The sequence below is a fragment of the Bison bison genome, unplaced genomic scaffold, assembly GCF_000754665.1.
Source record: "Bison bison bison isolate TAMUID 2011002044 unplaced genomic scaffold, Bison_UMD1.0 scf7180017864098, whole genome shotgun sequence".
In the NCBI taxonomy this organism is placed as follows: Eukaryota; Metazoa; Chordata; class Mammalia; order Artiodactyla; family Bovidae; genus Bison; species Bison bison.
In genome coordinates this window covers 117637-128688 of record NW_011494670.1, presented here as the reverse complement: position 1 = coordinate 128688, position 11052 = coordinate 117637, and the positions used below count along the sequence as shown (strand labels likewise).

Sequence of the window (11052 nt, the reverse complement as noted above, 5' to 3'; positions counted from 1 at the left end):
TTCTGGCTCTGGCTGGCTGCCTGGGACAGACCGTCCGCATGGCCTCCCATGACACTGCCTCCAGTTGTAGTGAGTGTCCCTGCGGGGCTGATGCAGGATGGTGCACGGTGTTATCTTGCAGCTTGTAGTTTCTAAAGCAGTTCTGGTCTCCAAGAGTCTGCCCTGTTATCCTCCCCAGCCCCCAAACCATCACAGTATACAGAAGATCTAGTGCGTTAGAATCAAAACCTCACCTGCCAGACTGTGTTTTGCACCCAGAAGTGGCACAAAAGACTGTTTGTCTTCCCACCTTCTTGAGAAATCTCAAGGAATCATGCAGCAGCAGGAATCCCTGCTCCTTTCAGGGCTCTTAAACCCAGATTCCCCTCTCCATGGTAATTCACTTCTCTACCCTACCTGCTACTACGTCGATTTTCTCCATCTGAGATGATAAGGTCAAGGAGGTTTTTCTTCCCATAGGAGCTACAAAAGGCCAAGAATCTGGCTTCCCTGGGTATGACTTCAGTGCGCACTGAACCCTGAGGTGTCCAGGGCTGACTGTTTCAAAGTTATGGGATTCTGAGTGACCTTCTGGGTGACACCAGCTCATTCCCACCCCTCGTATCTCCTCCCCAGGCCGCCTGGAGGTACTATGCTACCAACCCCAACAGGATTGATCTCGTGGCGACGTGGAGGTTCTATGAATCAGTCGTCTCTTTTCCGTTCTTCAGGCAAGTGGCCACTCAGCTGAACGCTCAGGGCATGACTCACCACCCTCTCCGTGGGTCTGTATGTGTGCTTGTGGCCTTCATGGTTCCTGGAAGACATCCTGGAGGGCGGTGGTTCTCAGTCTGGGCCTCATGTTAGACTCATTAGAGCTTAAAATATCCCAATGCCCAGACCATCCCCAGGCTGATTAAATCATAATCCCAAGGGGAGGAGGCAGGTACGGGGGTGCAGCCCAGTATTTTTTGAGGCTCCCCAGATGACCTCAGGATGTTGCCCAGGGTTTCCAGTGTGGAGTGGCTGAAAGAAGGTCCGGTCAATGTTGGAGCAGGGTCAGTGGCTGAGGAAGTGAGGAGTGGGTGCAATGGGCTACCCTGGCCATCCTGGAGGCCAGGATAGTCGTGCCTTTCACCCTCAGACCAGAAAAGGGCAGGGGAAGAAGCATCTGGGGGAGTCCTCTGGGGGCCCAGAGATGTTTTGTATTCTCAGAAGTGAGAAATTAAATGAGAGTCTTCAGGGAAAAAAAATTACATTCCATTTCCAATGGCCAGCGCCTATGAAAAGGGAAGGGAAATGAATATTTATGGACATCCAGTATGCTCCTGGAATACAAGTTGACGTTGATTTAATACTCACAGGCACCCTGTGAAATAAGTCAGAGGTTCTCAGATGTTAAGATGGGTTATAATCAGTGGGGGATGTGGACATGCGGATCCTGCATCCTTCAGCGGTTTTGTGCTGTGTGCTTAGTCGCATCAGTCGTGTCTGACTCTTTGTGATCCCATGGACTGTAGCCCACCAGGCTCCTCTGTCCAAGGGATTTTCCTGGCAAGAATACTAGAGTGGGTTGCCACTTCCTCCTCCAGGGGATCTCCCTGACCCAGGGATCGAACCCAGGTCTCCTGTGTCTCCCACATTGCAAGCAGATTTTTTTACCGCTGAGCCACTAGGGAAGCCCTCAACAAGTTTTAATGGCATTGGAATAGTTGAAGCCTCTCAAACAGGCATCCCTGGTGATTTTAACACAGGAGCCCTTGGAGACAGGCTGGGTGGTTGGTGTCACCAGGCTCCTTTTGCAAATGAGCCAACTGGAGCTTAGAAACTTTGGTCATTTTGGCCAATATCAGCCACATCTGGGTCCTCCAAGCCTGTGGTCACTACTTGGGTTTCTGAAACAGACTGCACCTTGCCAGGTTTTAGATCCTGAGCTCAGAGTTTTAAGTGTGTGAACGGAAGGCTGGACCGCTAGGACCCTTGAGCTGGTAGGAGAAGTAGAGGGACGCTCAGACTCATACCTGGAGTGGGAACCCCCCCGCTCTGCAGCATGTTTCTGCCATACGTCTGGGTTCACAGACCATGACATGACCCAATGCTGGACTAGTGACTCCCTCCCACCTCCCTTTACTCTCATTATGGGACTTGTGACCAGTCTCTGAACTCGGCCTCAGTATTCCCTCCACCTCCATCACCAGATTGCGGTGAAGATTTAAGGACACTGAGGACATCGAGGTCTATTGACTCATTTCCCCAGCATAAAACCTTCCAGTGGGTAACCATGACAAAGAGAAGAGGATCCAAAACCTGACCGTGACCCACAGGGCCCCAGAACCTCAGGGCCGTGCTTCCCTCCCCCAGCTCAGGGGCTATGGTGCTGTCCCAAGAGGGTCTAGTGGTACATGGCACCTTCTAGTCCAGGCATTCAGCCTAGTAGTATTTTTGAGCTCCTTGTATATGCTAAGGTTGGGCCAGACCATGAAGGTCACACATGACTCATGAAGGACTCTCACCTTGATCCGGAAAGGGAAGAGAAGCCACTGAAGGCAGAGAATGACATGATCAGATATGTGTTTCAGGAAAAAGACGAGAAGGGATGTGGAGGACGGATTGGACAGGCCCAGGATCAGGAGATCAGCTAACAAATGATTGCAGGATTCAAGGGAAGAGGAAATGAGGGCTTTTAGGAAGGTAGTAGCAGTAAGAAGAGAGAATGGAGGGAGGACCTGAAAGGGAATAAGCAGAGGCAAAGAAATTCAAGGAGTGATGAATTGTAGAGCTAAGGAGATGAGAGAAAACAAGATTCCATAGTGGAATGGTAGAGTTGGGTTTACTTTATCTTCCTACTTGTAATTAGATTTACTTACCCTGAAGATGGGCTTCCCAGGTGGCGCTAGTGGTACAGGACCTGCCTGCCAATGCAGGGGACCTAAAAGAGACAGATTTGATCCCTGGGCCGGGAAGGTCCCTTAAAGAAGGGCATGGCAACCCGCTCCAGTATTCTTGCCAGGAGAATCCCATGGACAGAGGAGCTTGGCAGGCCACAGTCCACGGGGTCACAAAGAGTCGGACACAACTTAGCATGCAGGTATGCGCCCTGAAGATGCTTTCTATGATTCCTTCTGATTCTAGAATTCTATTCTGTGTGTGTATGAATTGGTCAGTCATGTCCAGCTCTTTGCGACTCCATGGACTGTAGCCCACCAGGCTCCTCTGTCCAGGGAATTCTCCAGGCAAGAATACTGCAGTATTCTTGGGTAGTATTCTGGGGTGGGTAGCCATTCCCTTCTCCAGGGGATCTTCCTGACCCAGGGATCGAATTTGAGTCTCCGACATTGCAGGCAGATTCCTATTGTAGCTATAATCATTTCGAGTTTGGGGTAGTATCAAAATTCCTTAGGAGAGCAAGAGTCTTAGAATGGGCCAGTCGCTTCTCCTGAAGAGAACAGATTGACCTTGAACTCCAAAACCAGAGCTTGTGAACCACACTGAACGCTGAATCAAGATGATTTCTGTTTGCTTTGCATCCCGTGGTCTTGGCAATAGGCCCATTCTTTTGGGTTGATTTATTATAAATAAGGCATTGTCCTAGCTGTCAGAGACTCGGAGGAATACTTTGTGCTGTAGACAGCTGCTGTGATATGGGAATGGCTTTTAGACTAGGAGGGAACATTTCTTTCTTTTTTTCAAGGACAAAAGTATAAAGCCACTAGAGAATTCACTTGGCAACCATTCTGAAACAAGGCAGTCCCTTGAGAAAAGAATGTTCCCCATATTCCAACCCATTCCATAGGTTTCACAGCAAAATAAAAAGTAGCTGATAGTACACTGGTATGTCTTCACCTGCTTCCTAAAGGTTTTTTATTTGATTTATTTTTAAAAAGACTTTATTGAAATAGACTTCATATACTACAAAAGGATTTCACATACCATAAAAGATACCCATTTAAAGTAACAGCTCGGTGGGTTTCAAAACATATTCACAAAGTTGGGTATTGGTCACCACAGTCTAATTCCTGGACATTTTCATTATCCCCCAAAGGAAACCCAGTGCCCTTTAGCAGTCACCCCTGGTTCCCTCTTTTACTGCAGCTCCTGTAACCACTCATTTATTTTCTCACTCTATTCTGCCTATTCTGGATATTTCATATAAAAAATAAAATCTTGGGACTTCTCTGGTGGTCCAGTGGCTAGATTCTGTGCTCCTAATACAGTGGGCCTGAGTTCGATCCCTGGTCAGGGAACTAGAACCCACATGCCATGGCCAAATAAATAAATATAATAAATAAATAAAATGTTATGATTTCTTTTACCTAGCATAATATTTTCAAGTTTCGTCTATGTTGTCTTGTGTATCAGAACTTTATTGCTTTTATGGCAGAATAATATTTCACAATATTGACCCCATTTTATTTATCCATTCATCAGCTGATACACACTTGTGCTGTTTCTACTTTTGGGCTGTTATACCCCCATGAACATTCAAGTACCGGTTTGTGGATATGTGTTTTCAGTTCTGTTGGATGTATACCTAGGAGTGGAATAGCTAACTCTATATTGACTTTTTGAGAAGTCGTCAGACTGTTTTCCACGGTGGCTGTGTGATTTTGTGATCCTCCAAAAGATCTTGAAGGATGCAGTTATGTAGCCCATTTCTAAAAGTAGTGTCATATCCATTTCCAGCAAGTGTAGTTCTTTGTTACTTTGCAAGAATATGTGTGTATGTATACACACAAGTACATATTGATATGTGTATGTATATATTTGTATGTTTTGGGCTACCAGTGATGAATGATGGTATGCCTTTTTTGTTTTGTTTTTATGATTACTTAGAATTATATACTCATTACTTTTGAATTTCAAAGAACCTTAGAGACTTTGAAGTCCAACCCCAATTTTGGATAAGAAGAAACAGAAGCCTCCAGCTCAGGAACTTGCTCAAGGTCACACATGATGCTGGGCATAGGAGAGACCAAACCCAGGTCTTCTGATTTGCTGGCCTATGGAGACGGAGGCTTCCCAGGTGGTGCTAGGGGTAAAGAACCCGCCTGCCAGTGCAGGAGATGTAAGAGACTCTGGGTTCAATCTCTGGGTCAGGAAGATCCCCTGGAGGAGGGCATGGCAACCCACTCCAGTATTTTTGCCTGGAGTATCCCATGGACAGAAGAGCCTGGAGGGCTGCAGTCCATAGGGTCGCAAAGAGTCAGACACAACTGAAGCAACTTAGCCCAGATAATGGTAGACCTAGTAGAAATGAAGTGAAGTGAAGTCGCTCAGTCGTGTCTGACTCGTAGCGACCCCATGGACTGCAGCCTACCAAGCTCCTCTGTCCATGGGATTTTCTAGGCAGAAGTACTGGCGTGGGTTGCCATTTCCTTCTCCAGGGGATCTTCCCCATCCAGGGATGAAACCCGGGTCTCCTGCATTGTAGACAGATGCTTTACCATCTGAGCCACCAGGGAAGTTCCAGTAGAAGTAGGTGGTGGGAGGCTAAGGTACAGGAAGAATCTGGGGAGTAGGAGGGGGGCAGAAAGTAAGTTACACATTCTCATGTACAAGCAGAGAAGTGGGCAGATGTTAAAAATCGGATGTTGTTTACCATCAACAATAACGAAAAAATCCATGCACACTTATCAGTTCCCTAAAAGTGATATCAATAACAGAATTGTCTATAGCTGCACTGCCCTACATGGTAACTACTTATCACAGGTGGCTGTCTAGTATCTATGGCTAGTGCAACCAAGAAACAGAATTTTTCATCTTCTTTCATTTTAATTTCAATGACCATCTGTGATTAGTGTCTGTCGTTGCAGCTCTGGAATCATTAGATAGACAAAAATGGAGATGAAACAAAGGCCCAAGAAACAGAAGTTGCCTGACCAAAAAGACTCAGTTAATTTACTGTATAAACAGAACTTGTTTTTTTATGAGCAGGGTCAAGATTATTGGAGTTCTTAGAAATGGAGAAGAAGGACAATATGCAGTACTCTTTCTCTAGGGCTGAATAACGTTAGACCCGTTTTCATAAGTGCTGTGTGCACGTGTGCACATGCTAAGTCGCTTCAGTCGTGTCCAATTCTTTGAGACCCCATGGACCGTAGCCCGCCAGGCTTCTCTGCCCATGGAATTCTCCAGGCAAGGTACTGGAGTGTGTTGCCATGCCCTCCTCCAGGGGATCTTCCCAACCCAGGAATTGGTCTCTTAGGTCTCCTTCATTGGAGGCAGGTGCTTTACCACTAGCACCACCTGGGAAGCCCTTTATATGTACTATCTCATTTAATCCTTGGTTCCCTGATCTGTCCCCACCACCTAACAGGTCACCTAAACCCAGCACAAGGTGTGGCACAGAGTAGGTGCTCAGGAACCATTTTTGGATGAATAAATCAGTAGTCCCCATCCTTTTGGGCACCAGGGACAGGTTACGTGGAAGACAATTTTTCCCCAGACTGGGTGGTGGGGTGGGGGTGGTTTCAGAATGATTTAAGCACATTATATTTTTTGCGCACTTTATTTTTAATCTAATGCCACCACTCATTTGACAGGAGGTACCAGTCCGTGGGCCCGAGGATGGGGAACTCTGGAGTAAATGAATGAATGGCTGAGAGGGATCTTGGAATTCAGAACCAGGCCCGTTAGGTTGCAGGAGGGGTCTAGGGTCTGCCTGGGGAACCCCAACTCATTCATGGGTCCCCCTCTATATGTGCCATTTTGCCTTGCTCCTGCATCTTCAGCAAAGGAAGCTTGCAAACAGATTTTGGGGAGAGGAGAAGCACTTGCATGTAATTTATGCTTTATTTTTTTCTCCTCATAGGAAAGAACAGCTGGATCCAGCAGCCAGGTACGTTTGTGATCATGAATCCTCTTCTTCCCATCACTGTGTCGGGACAGAGGGTCCAGTTGTGTATGGCCTGGGGCCCCTGGGCAGTTGTGCTGGTCATGAGATAGAGTTCTGGGGTTCGCTGCAGTTGCTGGACACCATTTTCCTCTGCCAATTTCATGTAAATTTGCTCAAGAACAACTTAATTGTGATCATAGCGGTAGCCACCTTTTGGGTGTTTCTCCTCTGGGCAGTGCCTGGAGTCCTACATGTGTGGTCTCACATGGTCCTCACATCACCAGTGAAAAATCGACTCTCATGCTTTCATTTATGGGTTGAGGAGGTTGGGTGTTAGAGAGGTTGAGTTACTCACCTCCTGAGTCACACAGCTACTGAGTAGTAAGACCAAAATTCGAACTCAGGTCTGAATATTCAGACCACATTATTTCCACTATAACTTGCTTCATTTGCTTCTTGGGCTCAAATCATGCCTGATTCTTTGTGACCCCATGGATTGTAGCCCTCGAGGCTCCTCTGTCCTGGAACTCTCCAGGAATGGAGTGGGTAGCCATTCCCTTCTCCAGGGGATCTTCCTGACCCAGGAATCGAACCTGAGTCCCCTTCATTGCATGCAGATTCTTTACTATCTGAGCCACCAGGGAAGCCCTCAAAAAGTAAATCACAACTGTAATTCACAATCCCCAGTAAACCATGCTCACCACAGGCTGTGGCAGAGACAGAGGGAGCTCAGCCGTCTTCTTTCTGGTTCCTTTTCAAAAACATGTCACAATATCAGAGAAGCTATGGCTCCTACTGGAAGTTATAAAGAAAGACCACCTCTTGGAAACAGTTGAACTGTTTGCAAACATGTCATCCCTTGGAATCTGCAAGGGATTTATTCCAGGACCCCTCTGTGGATACCAAAATCCATGGATGCCCAAGTGCCTTGTATCAGAAGCCACAATATTTGCATATAATCTTTACGTGCAACCCACTCCAGTATTCTTGCCTAGAGAATCCCATGGACAGAGGAGCTTGGCGGGCTACAGTCCATGGGGTTGCAAAGAGTCGGATACAGCTGAGCAACTAACACTTTATATGAATCCTCCTGTGTACTTAAATCATCTCTAGATTAGTTAGTGCAAGCACTCTATCAATAGTAAAAACAATGTAAATGCTATGTAAAGAGTTGCCCAAGTGTGGCAAATTCAACTTTTGCACTTTGAAACTTTCTGGAATTTTTTCCCAAATGTTCTTGAGCCACACTTGGTTGAATCTGTGAATGCAGAACCTGCAGCTATGGAAAGCTGTATGGAATACAGCTATTCTGTATTTATAAAACAGAAATAATGATAAATGTAAATATGCATAGTATATTTTTAAAATATGTATTGAAATTGTTATTGTGGCAAACTACTTGTAAGGCCTCTCAGTCCATCTCCTGGACACCAGCTCAATCTCCAGAGCTGACAGAATTTGGGCAGAAGTGGTGGTAGCACCCCAGACCAACTTGTATGGGAGCCACTTGAGGACAGTGACCCTTGGGAATCTGGATCAAGTGGCCTTGAATGGGGCCCACGATGCCTCATCACACACATAATCCCACATGAAAGAAATGATTATAGACAGCGCCAGCTTGCTCACAGACACAGACACGGCTTGGACTCTGCCTCCTTCACGCAGGTTTTCAAATGGAAGGAGTATTTCTTGCCTGGAACCAGTCTGGACTGTAGTGGGTATTTGGGTGTAGAGGAGGGGGCTGGACAGCTGACAGAGTCAGGGTGCATTTGCTAGAGAACTTGCAGCCGTTTTGTGTCTCAGAGGCAGAGCAGGAAGATAGCTCAGCGATCCTCTTCTAGATACTTTTTCAAGAGGACAGGCTCACCCCAAGTTCCAAAACTCACGAGCAACCAGGAGTTATACAACCTTAAGACTCTTCAACAGGGCTCCCTGCTCCCTCCCCTCTTGTGATCAACAGGGTTTCAGATCATGCAGGTGAATTACTCACTACAAGTGAATTATTCAATCTACCATTACTGCCTTTCCTATGCAGACACGAATAGAATTCAGCCAGACTGGAACATACGTGTGGAATATTGTTGTACCCTAGACTAGGAACTTCGGTTTATTTGGGGCTCAGATAGATGCTTTTTGCCACATTGCTGGGCATGCTTCTCCCATGATTGAAAATCTGAAATCATAATGCCATCTGTAGAAGGCCCGTCAAGTTCCAGGCCACTCCACTTTCATTGTCATCTAATTCCCAATTAAGACTTCTCGTTTTTATGAAAAAAGAGCACAGGCGAGATAAACTTTCGTTCACAGTTTTCCCCCCGCTCGGAGAGAAAACAAGGTATCAAAGCCGCAAAGATTTGGCACATGAATGATGACAGTTATTTATAGAACTGACAGTTGCCTTCTCTGCCTTTCTCAGGATAGCCCGTAGTGCCAGAGGCGCCTTCTAAAGGGGGGCCACTGCCCTTGTGTAGGGCCCCCTTCTCCCATGTCTAAAGATGGAAGGAAGAAATAATGAAAAAATAAGAGACAAAATAAAGATTTTAAGCCCTTGTAGGTGGAATTGACTTGCTCTATGCAGATTACAAGCCTGTGTTCATTGAGCTCACAACAAACAGAACAAAACAGATTGACCACTTCTTCAAAAGACTTTTCTCTTGCCTGCAATGCAACTGTACTCTTGGTTTATCCATCACTCATCTGAAATCTCCATCCATTCATCATCTGTCCATCTGTCCATTCCACCCATCTATCACTCACAATCCATCATGCATCTATCCATCATCTATCATCCATCAACCATCCATCATCCATCCATCCGTCCATCCATCCATCATCCATCCATCTGTTCACCCATCCATCTGCTTATTCAATGAATATTTATTAAGACCTCCTGTGTACCAGAAACCCTTTTAGGGAATATGGCTATAAACAAGAAAGACAAGGTCCCCAATTATTTACTTGACAGGGTGCCTCTCCGTTTTCCTGAAAGTGACATGTCCCAAACTCAACTTGTGTTCTTTTGTTTTTTTAATCTTTGTTAGTTTATCCAGGACACACATGCCCAACAAAGATGGCATGAGGAAGCTAGAGAATGTAGTCAAGTTGGTCCCAAGCAAAGCTGTTTACTAAGTACTGTTTGCCTTTGGTATTCTTTAACTTCACCTATTAGGTTGTCTATCTTCAAGTTCTCTGTGGTATCACAGCTTCCATGACACCACATCCCCACGACCTCATCTTATTTTTGTACCCTTGATGGGAGGGGCAGGATTTGCATTTAAAAGTACCACTCCTAGGATTCTGTTTGTCTTTTGTTCATATGAACACTTTTGTGAGTTTTAATGTGCAAAAAAATGGACCCAGAGCTAAGCTTGAAAGTAGAGACAAAAGAGATTTTAATTGAATTGAAAATGAGAAAAATCTAGACTGGAGCAGAAAAGGACTCAACGCTGGAAGGAGTATATAAGGAGGAGAAATGGGAAGAGAGAGGATTCAGAACCTGGCTGGATGGTATAACCACTGAGAATTTTTCCTGATGGAGAGAATCTAAATAACTTTTTAATTTTTAAATTTAAGTTTTCTTTAAAAAACATGTACATGGTTCATAAGTCAAAGTATTGTAGAAGTAGGGACTTCCCTGCCAGTCCAGCGATTAAGACTCCATGCTTCCAATGGCTTCCCATGTAGCTCAGTTGATAAAGAATCCTCCCTCAATGTGGGAAACCCCAGTTCAATTCCTGGGTTGGGAAGATCCCCTGGAGAAGGGATAGGATACCCACTCCAGTATTCTTGGGCTTCCCTTGTGGCTCAGTTGGTGAAGAATCCGCCTGCAATGTGGGAGACCTGGGTTCGGTCCCTGGGTTAGGAAGATCCCCTGGAGAAGGGAAAGGCTACCCACTCCAGTATTCTTGCCTGGAGAATTCCATGGACTGTGTAGTCCATGGGGTCACAAAGAGTTGGACATGAGCGACCTTCACTTTGACTTCCAATGCATGGGACCTGGGTTCCATCCTTAGTTGGAGAACTAATATCCCACATGCCATGCAGCATGACCAAGATAAAATGAAAGACACAGTTTAATAAATAATAATAATATAGAGGCAAACCATGAAATGTCTTAGTACAACTTCTGTCCCTCTCCACCCTATTCCACTGTCCACTCCCCATAAATAATTTCTTTTCATTTTTAGGTATCTTTCCAGTGTTTCTTCAGCAAACACAAACCAAAATTTATTTTTTAT

The 11052-nt window shown here is 45.5% G+C and overlaps 1 protein-coding gene across 1 annotated transcript in view; it reads left to right on the top strand.

Annotated features, from left to right (window-relative positions):
• Positions 1-11052, top strand: part of KCNQ3 (potassium voltage-gated channel, KQT-like subfamily, member 3) — a 45223-nt gene that overhangs the window by 17266 nt on the left and 16905 nt on the right. The window contains exons 8-9 of the mRNA XM_010838590.1: positions 616-710; positions 6791-6817. Coding sequence (XP_010836892.1) covers positions 616-710; positions 6791-6817 — 122 coding nt within the window. The remainder of the gene's footprint in view (positions 1-615; positions 711-6790; positions 6818-11052) is intronic.